The 14,630-nt window shown below is 37.7% G+C and overlaps 1 protein-coding gene across 10 annotated transcripts in view; it reads right to left on the bottom strand.

Moving 5' to 3' along the window:
- The window catches only part of RBFOX2 (RNA binding fox-1 homolog 2), a 274,079-nt gene that overhangs the window by 13,717 nt on the left and 245,732 nt on the right, over positions 1–14,630 (bottom strand). For 5 of the 10 annotated variants that reach the window (XM_068561291.1, XM_068561290.1, XM_068561297.1 and 2 more), the window contains 5 exons: positions 11,895–11,955; positions 8,792–8,845; positions 8,576–8,670; positions 7,344–7,486; positions 3,544–3,583 (listed from right to left, as the gene is read on the bottom strand). In XM_068561291.1, the coding sequence (XP_068417392.1) occupies positions 3,544–3,583; positions 7,344–7,486; positions 8,576–8,670; positions 8,792–8,845; positions 11,895–11,955 (393 nt within the window). The remainder of the gene's footprint in view (positions 1–3,543; positions 3,584–7,343; positions 7,487–8,575; positions 8,671–8,791; positions 8,846–11,894; positions 11,956–14,630) is intronic. The other 5 variants (XM_068561300.1, XM_068561293.1, XM_068561292.1 and 2 more) reach the window with 3 other exon arrangements.

The following is a 14,630-nucleotide window of genomic DNA, read 5'->3' on the forward strand; positions in this document are numbered from 1 at the left end:
TAACAGTGCATCATTATCCAAATGCACTCACTAATCTAGTTTTAAGGTGAAAGGAAAAGAGGGCAAGGGAAATACATGTTTCAATTTTAGAGTCCCAGTAAGTCTAGATTTTTAAGACAACTTCAAACTTACATAGCAGCACAGCCCAATTACTACTATGATTTCACGACAGGGTCCAATTCAAGATTCAGAGTCCTGTTTAGACGGATTCTACCTTCTCCCTTTTCTCATTTCTTTCACAGTAGTAAGAAAATGTCCCAAATTTCTAAGCTCTCCAAATATAAAAGACCAGTTTAAACACCATGGGATAAATGTGATTGACAAACTAAAAGAGGTGGCAGTGATGGGACAGTGCATATAACACACCTGGGGCGGATGTGTGGCAATGGGACAGGAGCACTGAATTTTGGAGGAAATGCCCTCTTGTAAGGAACTTGACTGGGTGCACTGCTGAGGTAGCAGGGCTTAGATCACACGCTCACAAGTCTTGCTTGTCCAAAAAAGCCTCTGTTCCCATCTCTAACGTGGAGCTGGAATGGTTAGTATAATTCAATTTTTTCACTGCAATCCACAATCTGATTGATTGGCAGGTCACACTGGCACTCCTACCTGAGGTATTTTAGCGCTAATGATTGGTTCCTGTAAGACTATTCTATAACAGAACACAGGAAGAGCAGTTCAAAAAACACAGCTGTGGAAGGAAAACAATCATACAAAAAAGCCCGCTAAGGGGCCCACCAGCCTTTTCTTTCCTTTGGATGCAAGCATGCTTTTCACAGGATGAGAATTAGGAGCAGTTTGTTATCCCATTAAAAAAGTGAATTAGGGTGAATGATGTCTTTTCTACTGATGAAAAAAAGACGGGGCGGGCAGACACATAATCTATCTGCTACACTCCCAAGTCAGCAAGGGGAGTCTCTTTACAAATCATGGGCACAATTGCTAGATCAGTTCTCCTGAGAGGAATGTGTCACAAAAGACACAGCGAAGAAGAAAATGGCTAGCAGGGATTACGGCCTAAGAGCAGAACAGGGAAAGAGATAACCAAAACAAAAAAACAAACAACCTTCACAGTTAATAGTCTAAATTAATATAACTTAAATAAAACCAGTAACAAACTCTTTTCCCTCATGTTGTCTCTTCAAGCTTGGGTTCAGGGCACTTTTTATACTAGATAAACCCTCCTCTCTTTCTATTTCTAACCTTCTTTTCTGAGGAAACGAGAACTAAACGTATATTGATAGATTTCCACATAAGGGAAAATGTACAGAGAGAAACAGAAACAAACTCAAGGTAAAATGATAAGAGGTTTTTGTTGTTGTTTGTTTGTGGGGCAGGGAATATGAAGTTTTAAGAGCTGTATTAAAAATTGCACTAGGCCTCACTCAACAGTTCCCTCCTCATGTATTCTTGTTTTTCATTCTTGAGTTCGGGTATTATTTCAGCACTACTTTTTCCTCCAAGTAACTGCTTTAAGATAAGAACTAAGAAATAAAAATACCATTACTATTCAGTCTTTTCATCAACAAGGGGCCACTGGTCAAAAAAATGTTTTGGCAAGGTCACTGAATTACTTCTGTTCAGCTTGATAAGGTGATCCAGTTGGTAAATAAAAAAAAATTCAAGAGTATTTTCTCAACAACTACAGAAAAACCATCTCTCTCTTAATAAAATCATATACTGTAAACTAAGGAAGTGAGAGAACTGTAAACAAATATTTGGTTGGTTGAGTTAACAAGGTGAGAGTAGGCAAATCTTAATAAGGTAGAAGTAGGCCACACTTAGGAAATACCCAAATAAGGAAGATATTTGAGAAAAAAAAAACTTGACTTAAGAAATAATTCAAGTGGAAGTGTACTCTAACAGACCAGATTTCAAGAAAACAACTTAAATAACATAAAGATGAGTTTCATGAGACTATGGATACTAACGTATATGGGAGAATGTACATGCTAAGAGCATATATAAATACGTATATTTAGAAAAGTGCACTTTGGTGTAAAAGTAGGATTTGTTTCCCAACCCTCAAGTTTCGCGGTGAGCTCAAGAAAAAAAGATCTTTCATTACCTCTTGAAAACCACTGGAGGAAAGTTGTGGATTTTAATTAAAGTACTAACAGAGGTAATGAAATATGGATTATTTGGGTTTTATGCTTGGCTAAACAAATAATTTAGGTAATCTGGGTAAGTCACACTCTCTCTAAGAAACATATCTGCAAAGTGAGAGCGTTGGACCAAATCATGGCTTAGGTTCCTTCAAGCATGTGTTAAATTAAAGCGTACTTTGAAGGCCTGCTCTAAACAGGCCAGGTGTGTACAACTCACCCACCAAATCTCAGAGGGCTGCTCTATCCTGTCTCTAGTTCCTGCAACACAGAGGGCCTCCAAGTGCATTCTGAAAGTTCATTAACGTTTTCAGATTGCCGAGAATCTCTGGCAGACTGTGGAAACAGTTCATTAAAAAGGTACCCTTATTGACTCTGGGGAGGTTAGGGTAGAGAAAGCATTTCCAGACAATTCTACCCTATGCCCAAGGAATCATTTCATGCTGACAAGTTTTTCTCAGGAAATTGTTTCTTAACAATGTGGGTGGTTAGACCAAGCTTGCATTCAGAAAAAGATCTTTGGAGAGAGGTCCTAATAAAAGACTTGCAAAACTCAAAAACTTGACTCTTTTTTGTCAGTTACATCACTTTGTCCATATTTTAAATAATATGTGACCACCAATCATGGAACTTGAGCTATAGCTAGACTGTTTAAATAATGGATGGTAATAAAGATGTTAGCATGGCTGGTCAAATCAACAAATCTTGTACAATGGTCAAATGTCTGTAAAAGAGTCTAGGTTGCTAATGATGCCACTTGTTTCCCTCTAGCTGGCTCTTAAGGACAGAGCCCCACTGGCTGTGGACCTTCTGATACAGAAAAGCCTTATGCACTGAGTATGCGGTTTCCTCTTATTCCTACCCACCCTTCAGTGGCATCAGTTCCTTATTTCACTTTCACAAGACAATGCTCTCTCCAATTATGTGAAATAGGAAAAACACACATTTCAGAAAGCTTCCTGCCATCTACATAAATCAAAGCTCTAGTGATCTAAAGAGGGATGTGAAATGAGAAGAAAAGCAGAAAAGGGAAAGAGTTGGTTTCAGGCTAAGCTAGTTCTGTTATTTATGTATGCACATGAGACGACAGTAAGAAAAGACTTTAAACCTGCTGATCATCTCGCAAGTGTATTTGTGATACACAGAACATCTGTGGGTGTAGGGAAGGGAAAAGAATATGTCCAGTAGACTGACTCTAGCAATGATCAGGAAACCCAAAGGCTTAGTTTTTGCACCCAGGGGCAAGCGCAGTGGCAGAGAAGCATGCTTGCATTCTTAAATATATAAATATATATATATATATCCACAAGGAAAATGAAAATAAAAATTAAATTATATTAAAAAAAGAAAAAAAAACCAAAACCAAACCAAAGAAACAGAAAAAAAAGGCTGGCTTGTCAGGGGATGGGGTCGAGAAGGCCCCAGTGTGTGTACTTACATAGAGGTCAGCACCGTAAAATCCGTCCTGGTAAACCACACTGCAGAAAATCCACACAAAAACAAAAACAAAAAAACAAAAGAACAGAAACACATTCCGGTTATTGAGGACGGCAGCATGCACATGCGCTCTACACGGGCAGGTGATGTATGAATACGGACCCTGGGCTTGGGGCCGGGGTCAGTCAGCCAGGAGGAGCACAGGGGCACAAGCTCTCTCGGCAGCTCCGGGACAGGCATGGCAGGGGAGGAAGGAAACCCTGGAAGGAACCGCCTGCCAATCTGGTAATTAAAGTAGGATGAAAATACTAAAGCGTATTCCCAGAGGGCCTAATACAGCTATCGAAAATCTGCTGGATTGGAAACACCAACTTTTCATATCTGGAGTATTTTTTAAAAAATAAGTTTGTCCTAAGAGGAAGTTTTTCTTTAAAGAGCACCAAAAGGGGTGTGTGTATGTGTATGTGTGTCTATGTGTGTGTGTGGGGGGGGGGGGGGCGGCGGCGGGCAGTGGTTGTGTAGAGAGGGGTTAACATGAAAAAGAAAAAGAACCCAAAGAATTCCACTAGGGCAGGACCTGTATGCAAAGTATGTTTCAAAATTATGTTTAGTATTTTGTTATCAGTTTCATAATAACATGTAATTTTTTTTTCCTGATATCCATACATCACCTGCTTTTTTACCCTGCACATTAGACATGCGATAAGATTTGGCTGATCACACAAGCATGCAAAGTATTATTATTCAGCATTTTAAGAACCAATGCAACACCTCAGAAAAACAAGTCAATCAATTCTGACCAAAGTAAACAGAGAAATGTAATTAAAAAAAAAAAACAAAACACAACCAAAAATACCCACAATGCATTGCTTTCACAAGCAGAGATAATGAGCTAAAGGTTAAGGTGATTGGTCCAAGGTCCAAGAATTGAAAGGTGCAGTGGGGATCCCAGATAGTAACAATATAATCCAGAGTGGGAGGAGTAACTGGAAGACTTTAAGGGTTCTTTTTTGACCATAAGAATATTCATGGAATTCTGAAAAATTCAACTGATAACTGAGGTTCTGGGCATGACCTGTTTTATTTAAATGAATAAAACTGAGAAGGTAGCTGATTAGGAATAGAAGCGTTTACTCTCTGTTCAGAAAATGAATTTGTATTGAACAAACAAAATACATGACTCTTTTTTTAATCCTAAGCAACACTAAACTATTATAATTAAAATATAGATTTCAAACTTTTTGAGGTATTTTGTGCATATAACTTCCCCAAAACATTATTTTGGGACCAAAAGATATGGAATAGCAGTAGAGAAAAAAGATGACTTTCTTATTCATATTTGTTAAATCAAGATTTGGATATTTAAAATTAGAAGATCTATTTATCATTTATTCACCTAAACAAGCTGGAAATTTTCACCACTACCTTCTCTGCTACCATAAACAAACTAGCAAGTGAGGTTATCAAATTATATTTTTAACTTGAATATGAAAATAACTTATTTTTTATATGTAGTTGGAAAGTTTCTGAATTCTACTCCCAGTGACATTTTGTTGTATTTACTGGATAGTATGATCACACTTTGCAATGCCCCAATTATGCTGTGCCCTTGTATTATACAACAGGCAAATTAAACTCATCCGTGAGGTTCAGTTAGCTGAATTCTGTCCATTTTCACAGTCTCCAACTGCAGTTAAAGTATGATATTAGAAAGTAATCTGCCTCTCAATTGCATTTTAGTAAAAAAGAGACTTGTTCATAATGCGAAGGCTTATAAAATGCAAAGCACTGATGCCAAGTGGTGATTAATTAGCCTTCAACTATTTCAGTAAGGGGATATAGGCAATGACTGAAAAATATTTCTTCTATAGAGAAGAGTGGTGGCATTAAAAACGAATACATTTTATGCTAAGCTGTATCACTCACTGGGAATATTCACCTAAATTCTAGAAGAATTCCAATATTCCCTATATCAAATGCCACAAGGAGGCTAGAACACAATGATTAATGATAAAATTAGTTTACTAAGCTGAAAAGCAATTTTAGGCCATTCCTCATAAAATACTGGACTTATTCCTTGCCATCTTCCATGTAAACAGGTGGTTTAGTTAATAAAAAAGAAAACATGGGAAATTAGTGTTCAATGTAATGCACAGAAATTGATGTGATTAGACATAAAGATAAAATATCTTTGAGCAAATATATACCTGACACAGACTTGGTAGAGAATGGGTTCTCAAGTTTGGCCAATATACTAAAATGACCTATCTTGAATAGGAACGAATTCAACCACTTTATAAAGTAACTCAGGAATATTACAAAATAAAGAAGTCCCATGTTTCTGGTGAGCAGTATCTCTTTGCAAACATGATGGTAAAATCTCTTGGACTGAAATGGAAGACGCTTCATAAAACAATTTTCCTAGTGTGTACAACTTCCAAGGTTCCGTTTTATGTTTTACTTGACTATTTCTTGATGAAATAATACTGCATCTTTATTCACTTCTTTAAAAGGAGATGTCAGAGGTTGAAGGTCAAAGGTCAAGTTGAGAGAAAAAAAAGGATAAAATTAAAAGTAAGTAATGGCAGAAGATGGAGATGATGGAATGCATGGGATTTAAACATCTATAAACTGCAAACAAGTTTATTTCTAAAGTCGTTCCCTTCCAGTGGCTTCTGAAGCCTGCCCATTTCAACATGCATATTTGTCTTGTCTGATAAAAATGCTTTAATTCTGTGTAATTGAGGACCCCAAATGGCATGTCCCTTTGGTCTATGAATGAATGCTATATTAGTACACCTCACAGTCAATTTTGCTGTCAGAAAAGGACCTACAAAGGAGGCTCTTTCCCTTTACATTTTAACTATGTAGCAATGAATAGGCTCCTCTGCCGCTGTTTATTCTTCATTAAGAATATGGAAAAAAAACCTGTCACAGGCAGAGAAAAGATGAAGAACACAAACGTCACATCTTTGAAGAAAGAAAGTCCTGATACAACTAACTTATAAAAGTCCACTCTTTACAAAAATATACATTTTAGGTTGACACTGAGAAACAACTGAAAACAAAACCTGCCATCTTCACTCCTTCTCCCCCATTCAGTAACAAAGGATTTATTTGTTGCTATGGAATCATTCCACTGCATGAGACACCCTCCGTACAAAAATCAAAGGGTGAAGGATGCTCAGCTCCATTAGTTGTTTTGTTATCATTTGGAAGCCAACTGTAGTTTAACTCTTCCTACTTCTCCCTTTCTCCCTTGATTCAATTGGACTTGGTTCATCTTTGAATTAACCTCTTTTAATCCATTTCCTACAAAGAAAGCAAATCCATTGTGGGTAACTAGCTCTGCTGCTCACCACCCAGGCGGTGAAACCACAAGGGAGGGCACATGTGAGAGCCTCAGCCCCAATAAGGGTGGTGGTGAGGGGGTGAATCCAGCAGATGCAGTCTTGCACTACAGTCTTGAGCTTCTAGTTTGGTTCTCTGCAGGAGTGTTAATCCAAATTCGTGCGATGCTGAGTGAACTCCATGCCAACACACTGCTAGTGAACACAAGACAGCTCTGGCTACTGTCTTAAGCCACTACTGTGAGGGCTTAAGGTGGCCAAAATGAAGATTTATATAATGAATTGATATTTTGTTACATTCTGACAATGGTATGGTTCTTGCCATCTAATCCGTTAATTTGCAAATATTCACAGAATCTCTACTATGTGGCACGGCAACATCCCAGAAGTTATACGAGGGCCAAGGTTTTCTGTTTTTGTGCGGCTGCTTATTTTGGAATCTACTGCTTACCCTGGATAGGCGGGAATGGCTGTTGGAGGTACCGCTCGGACTGCACCGTATACTGTCCGCCCCCTGCCCCTCAGGTGGGCTCCTCTGAAAGCGGCCGCCGTGGTGGCTGCAGTTGGGTAAGGGAAGCCAGGAACTAAAGGGAGACCCAAAATACAACAGAAATGCCAACTTGCATTCAACAGCACGTGTACAATCACAGCTTGCTTTGCACCAATTATAGGAAAGACACCTCGACATTACATCTTTTCTCAAAAAGAAATGGAAATATGCAATATGCCCAAACTAATTGACTCCATGCCTCATTCATCACAAATCTTGAGTGAGTTTGCTTTGCTCCTTCCCAATTTCAGCCTTACAATGCAAGCTGAGGAGAAACGGGTCAGGAAGCTCTGAGCACTACTGCCATAATGGAGATGAGACTTTTAATTTCTACGGGCAGTTTAAATTGATTGATATAAACTCTTTCACTGGCTAATTATTAACTCTGTTTCCAAACGTTATTACCTACATATAATAATTATTCTTCATAAGAATATTCTTTTGTGTTTTGACATGCTGCCACACTCCAAGGCACACAGTAGTCTTCAGACATTTCATTAGTCAACCTTATTCTTTATCTAAAATATTTCAATTCAGAAATGTGAGGTGAGAGGGAAACTACCTCTCCCCTGCAGCCTTGTAATCCTTTAAAGAGGCAGACATTTTCTAAGGGCCTATTTTAAGTGTGCTATCCTCTAGAAAGCACACAGAGACACTGATTCCATGTCCACTGAACTCTGTTTAATTATATCTCTTGCTAAATGGCTAAATGGTTCAGGTCAAAATGACTTTAGAGATATCAACAGAGCTGAGAATCATCAATAATACAGGAGGGGCTTTTCAGTGATATTCGACTCAAGGGCCCAAAGCTGACTTGCAGATAACATGTACAATACATTCCACAAATAATTACTTCTTTTGTTTTCTTCATTACAAAGTGCAGACTAAAATTTTCTTTACGTGTCCTCACCCCCTTCTAACTTTTCCAACTATTTATGCTTTTTGGCCATCTTAACATTTGGTCAAAAAGATTCTAGCACAGGCTAAGCAGGACAGGGCACTGTGATAGTATTTATCTTTCTCGTGAATGCCTCCTTTTCAGTTATGTATTATATTTGGGGGAAAAAAAAGACCAACACATCACTGTTTACTCACAACAGTCAAAAGCCATGCCAGGTCAACATAGGCTACTTACTGATTAAAGGAATGTAAGTGTTGATGCCCCCTCTTCCTGACAGGGGCACTGCTGCGTCATTGCCTAGGGACACATCTGCTTGAAAGCTGGATGCTGAGTGCATTTAAGAAATGAAAAAGTGCAAAAAGATTACAAAGGAATAGGAAACTGAAAAACAATAGATTTTTTAAATACATATGAATAACACAAATGGAAAAATTAACTTAAATACTACCTGCGTACAACTCGGGCCCATATACAGCTCCAACTACTGGGCTTAATTTCCAACCTGAAATGGAAGAGAGGACAGTAAATATTTAAAACCATAATGAGGAATATAAGGAAAAGGAGTGATGTGTAAGTTGGCTTCAGACACCTCTGGGTTCATTTTTGCCTGGTACCAGCTTCTCTTTAGAATGCCAGCGGGGGTTTATATGAGAGGGTGATGACATTTCTGGACCTGGTCATCTTTAAGCAGGACTAGCACAGTGAAGGGATAATGAAGATTTGGCAGGGGAGTGGTGGGGGTAAAGAGGACGTGAGAAAAAAATTGGGACGTAGGAAGATGGAGAGGGAATGAGAGAAGGAAAAAGAAATATAAATAAATCCTGGGGTTTGGTATACGGTCTCTCATAGAACGGCTTAATGACCTAATCTTTGTTTAGAAGAAGGAAAAAGGCAGAATATATATCATTCTCTGTCACACTGTGATGCACTGTCTTCTATATCATCTTAACACTGTTTACTACTCTAATTGTTTGATAAGGGTATCCTTTGACTGAATTCAAATTTGACCTGGACCTCTGAATTCCATGTTCATTTATACCATGCTAATGGTATTCTGGGTAAATGGAAATCTTCCTTCATTGGGATTTCCCACTGGGATTTCACTGGAGTTAACCAAGGCACTAAGGAGAGACATGCAATAATAAAATTCAAGGTACATTCCCAACTTTGGTGCACGTCTTCTGAGATTTTAATTTGCAATAAGCATATTTATGTTAATCAGACCTTTGAGCTAATGGATACAAGACCGCTGCTGAACATTAGCTTAAACATTTATAAATTTTAAGTATTTCCAAACAACATTAGGTTTGATATCAACTTCATTTCTACATTCCCTTTTTTATATTTATAGGAATATGGCAAGTAGTAAAAAAAAAAAGAAAAATGCACTATTACCCACTGATAGTTAGAGAATTCCATGTGAAAACTTTAATTAATAAATATTTGTTGAATTTTATACATAAATATGCCATTTAATTTTTCTGAAAGATTGGCTCTTTGGTTTAATTCTTTTATAACATTGTGCCACTGCTACTCTATAAATATGTGAATGGAAAGAAGAAAAGGCCAATTAACAGATTTCAATGGCTGTAAGCAAAGACATTATTCAAGACAAAATCCATTCATTCGGAATCAGTCCAATCCCCCATTCATTATTTTATGTGCTCACAGACATGCCTCTTCATTATTCTGCATAAAAATTTCAAAATCTGGATTCAAATCCTACCGGAGTTGCAAAAGCACAAATGTTCTTCAATCAGACAAATCAAGGGACTCAAAGCCAACATGAACTAAAATGCTGAGAATTCACCAGAAGGCACCTAGCACACTCTTTTCAGAATCTCTAACACGGGAGCTGCATGTTTCTAAAGTCTGGCTCCAGTGGGCTTGAATAGTGATTTAGAATAATATTAAAAAATGAACTTTTCCTTTCCTATCAATGGCACTATTACTTAAGCACTCCATTTAAATGCATACAATGGATGCACATTATAATAATGGTATATAATGGTACACTGTCAACAATATCTTGAATACGTTCAGTTTTGTACACTTTACAATGTATTTTTACAGTTGTTTATGTCATTTGACTTTCACAAACCCCAAAGAGAGCAGTAAGATAGGTACCACCTCTGGGACAAAGAGTAAGGACTACACTTCCCTGGGCTTCATTTCCTAGTTAATAAGCTAGGAGGGTTGGATTTTGATGACTTCTAAAGAAGAGCCTTGTGGTGCTAAAATTCTGTGACTGCTACTTGACAGAGGTGAAAACAGAATCAGATAGGTTAGGAAATTGGCCCACTGTCACAGAGTAAAATGAAGAGTCAAATCTAGAAGGAGAATTTCTGTCTTCTCAACTCTAGTCAGCAGCTCTTTCTGCTCCACCATTCTCACTGGATCGAAAGGAAATCTGACATACTCTCCTTCTGATTTAGTTTAAATTGGATTTTTATCAAAATTGCAGAAACTTCTGTTTCTGTGATAGCAGTGAAAAGAAGAAAACAAAAGGTAAAGTGGGAGGTGGTGGTATCCCAAGATATACCACTAGTAAAATGAGTAAGGAAAATGCAAATTATGCTGATAAATGCAAATTATGCTGATTTCTATAATCTATTTGAAAAGCTGGGCTACACATATTTATTGAAGACCTCCCGGGATATACTCAACACTAATACACTTCTACTTGATTTAAGATACTACCAGCACATACTGTCATACTCCAGCAGTAGGTTCAAACTTTTATAAAGCAATAAAAGGGGAGAAACTCCCCTTTTTATTCTAGATAAAATCTTATACACAACTCTAAAACATACAACAGAGAATGAGGTCCACCAAAGTAGAGCTGTAGGCCTCAAGACCCAGTCCATTCAGTTTTCTTTTTCCCCCCAAGATGGTCCTGTAGAACACAGTTTGCAAAACCACTGTTGTACAACAGATTAAAATTATATCCTACCTCACTTAGGGAATATGAGCCTAGATTAAATTTGACAACTGAAGCAAAAGTTCTGTTTTTGTTAGACAAAATATTCACAGAAAAATTCCTTCTTCATGAGAAACATTTATAAAACTCACTGTATAACAGGTAGCCACGGAATAGAAAACAGAAAATATGCGCACGTACCCCTCCCCAACACACACACCCCGTGGCTGCTGCCTCTAGAGCATTCTTTTAAAAGAACAAGGGGTCAAGAATTATGCCAATTATTATGTTCAGATAAGTAAGATCCAGGGGTACCCTGGACAAGCCTAACATATTACAAAGAACTACAGCAGCTAAAAAAAAAGAGGGTGCCCACGGGGGGCCTAACTTGGGTTAATAGGTAACCTCAAATGATGTGTTCGCACTGTATAAAATGAACTTTACTGAGACTATAACACCTTAATAACTAAAAAAACTTTAACAGAAAGTAATTTATAAAAATTAACTCTCCTAGGTAAAGAAAATACTTCAGCGTACACGAAACAAACTGAAGACTGAAATCAAGAAAAAGTCTTTGATGTTTGTGAGAGAATAAACGACATCTTTCCGAAGATGACTCGTAACCTCTTACCATTTGCATATGGTGTGACCATCTTCTTATTGGTCATTACACGTGCTGTAGCATTATTCACCTACAGATACAAAGTAGAAAGAAGGGGCAGGGAGGAAGTAAACCACATTAGGGAATATGGAGGTGCTCATTCAATAACAAAGTATTCAGTTTAAAATGTAAATTTCAGAGAAAATTGATTTAAATAATTAATATAACAGTATAAAATATTAATATTAGTATTTTAATTAAAGTGTTCATTAAATGAGGCTAACAAGAGTAAAATGCAGTTTCTTGGTCTCCAAATGGAAAACTAGGACAACTTTACCATCCAGGCCTCCAAAGAAAAAGTACATCTGCAAGTTCTTTGGAGATCTTTTAAAGAGAGAAGTCTCTGCAGTGAGAAAATATGGAAAAAAGTAATTGGAAACAGCTCTGTGTGCACGTGAACTTTGAAGTTCATTAACAAAACAGAGGCTTGCTATACTGGTCAGGAAATAAATTTATAGGAAGATAGGAAAAAAAATCTGTGGATTTTACCTGTTCTGATGTTCAGCTTTTTTTATATGCTTGTATGAGATTTTACTGTTTGAGGTCAGTAAACAAATATAGGAACTTAGATTTTGAATTTTCTAGATTATGTGGCCCATTCATTTAAAATGAAGAAAGTTTTCATAAGGCCTTTAAATCAGGCACTTAAAAGAATTCAAAAAATAGAGCTTATGTTTCTTTTGTTTTATGGTACTCTCTACCCTCATTACAGAACTGCATAATTAAAGCATTCTCAGTGGTAAGGTAAGTAGACGTTACAAAGATGGTGCTGATGAAGAAAAGATGAATGGAGCTTAGAAGCCAGGATACTGCAGCCCAATGTCAGAACCAGCCTTAAAGCTCTTGCAAGGAGGGTAAAGCCTTACCATAGAACCTGGTTATATACTATGTTGTCAGGTATATAAAAACAGGCCAGTTTTTAAAAGAATTATAAAACATACAAAATATAATATGTCTTATTTCGCTCTGGGAATTTATATTATGTTAAATTTGAATAGTGATAAATTTGTTACCAAAAAAAAAAAAAAAAAAACCACATCAATTTTAGGTAGAATTGGAACCAAAAATCTTTTAATATGTCTTTCAGGATTTGTATAGTGATGATCTTCCTGTGTGAGGAAAAGAGCTGGAAACTCCATTTACTCTAGTTTGACCCACCAAATCATATCAACATTTCACATTTAAAAGAAAGAATGGGATACAACAATGATGAGACTGAGAGCATGCAGTTAAAAAACACACACACACAAATAAAAGAAAGAAAAAAACAATCAATTTTGGAAAGACAGGAGAAAGTGAAGAGCGAGGCTCTCACAGACAAGGATTAGAATGGGGCAAGAGCTTCCACTAGCTGCTAGAGCAGAAAGCACCCAAGCACTTAAAGGAAAAATGGCCAGAACCAATCAGAAACCACCAGTCAGCAAAAGAGACCAATAGCTGCACCGAACAGAGAAGGGGTGGGGAAGGACTAGGGCAAAGGGTAGGAAGAGAGCTTGGGTAAGGAGAACAAAAAAGCGGGGGGGAAGAGAAGAGAGAAAGTCAGGAAGGCTGTCACGGGCAGGAAAGAGAGCTGTCAAGGGCAAAGAAAGAACAGTCATAGCTACAAACAGAGGTTTGGGAAAGAGGAAAAGGAGGAAAGGAAGTGGGGGCAGGAAGTGCATTAATAAAACCAGCCAAACTGGAGTTCAGTTAACTCTGAGTAAGATGTGCAAGGGGAAAAAATCATCATGACGTCAGTACTCAAACAGCTCAGACTGCTACAAAACAATGTGTACATCCAAAGTCCAGGCGGCATTACTCAACAGCATTGAAAATAAAAGGGGGAAAGGAAAAGGAAGAGGAGCAAGTCAAATCACATTTTGTAGTGTTAATGTGAGATGGCAGATGGACTTTTTCTTTCTTATTTGTTTGTAATTACATTTTAAAAAAGCTTCTTCTCTAGTGCTTTTGTTTCACTTACCGCCAACGGGCACCATCGCCAGCATTGTGTATAGTTACCATGGAAAGAGTGAGTCAAGTGAAGGGCCCTAAATGCTAAACCATTGGAAAGGGAGGGGGAAAAAAAAAAAGCAAAATATGCAGACATCTTACTCAAAATGGTGGCTTTTATATTTCATACTTTTAAAAACTGGGAAAGGGGAAAGGAGCCAGTTAACCTTCACTGCGTTATGAAAAGGGCTGGTGAGCACCAGGTGGCCGACTCACTCACTGTACTAGTACATTCTACAGGCAGCCACCCAACCCTCTGTTGGAGGATTTTATCCAGTAACTGTTGAAATTCTAGATATTAACTATATTTAAAAACCACATTAGTTTTGGATTCTTTCCTCCCCGCCCCCAACCTCTATGATCTTCTATTCCTTGTCACACGCATGTGGAGGTGAACTGGCCTCTCAAGAGAGAGAGGATATTGGCTGGCCCCTTGATTCACTATAGGACACATTTCTAAATTGGGTAGTTTTTAGACATTTTAAAAGTTAGTTTTATTTTGGCCTGATTAGAGGAATTCAGAGTCTCGCAAACTGAAGCAAAGGAAAAAAATCAAGAGAGTAGAAGGATGAACATTTTGGAGGAAAAAAATAAATGAAAAACAAATATACATACATTCGCACACAGGTAAATCAAAATTAAAACCCCAAAACAACCAAAAAATGGGAGGGGGGGGAGAAGGATAGAAGTGTTACTTTTACGCATTTTAGTGCAAGA

Source organism: Eschrichtius robustus, chromosome 13, assembly GCF_028021215.1.
Source record: "Eschrichtius robustus isolate mEscRob2 chromosome 13, mEscRob2.pri, whole genome shotgun sequence".
Taxonomy (NCBI): domain Eukaryota; kingdom Metazoa; phylum Chordata; class Mammalia; order Artiodactyla; family Eschrichtiidae; genus Eschrichtius; species Eschrichtius robustus.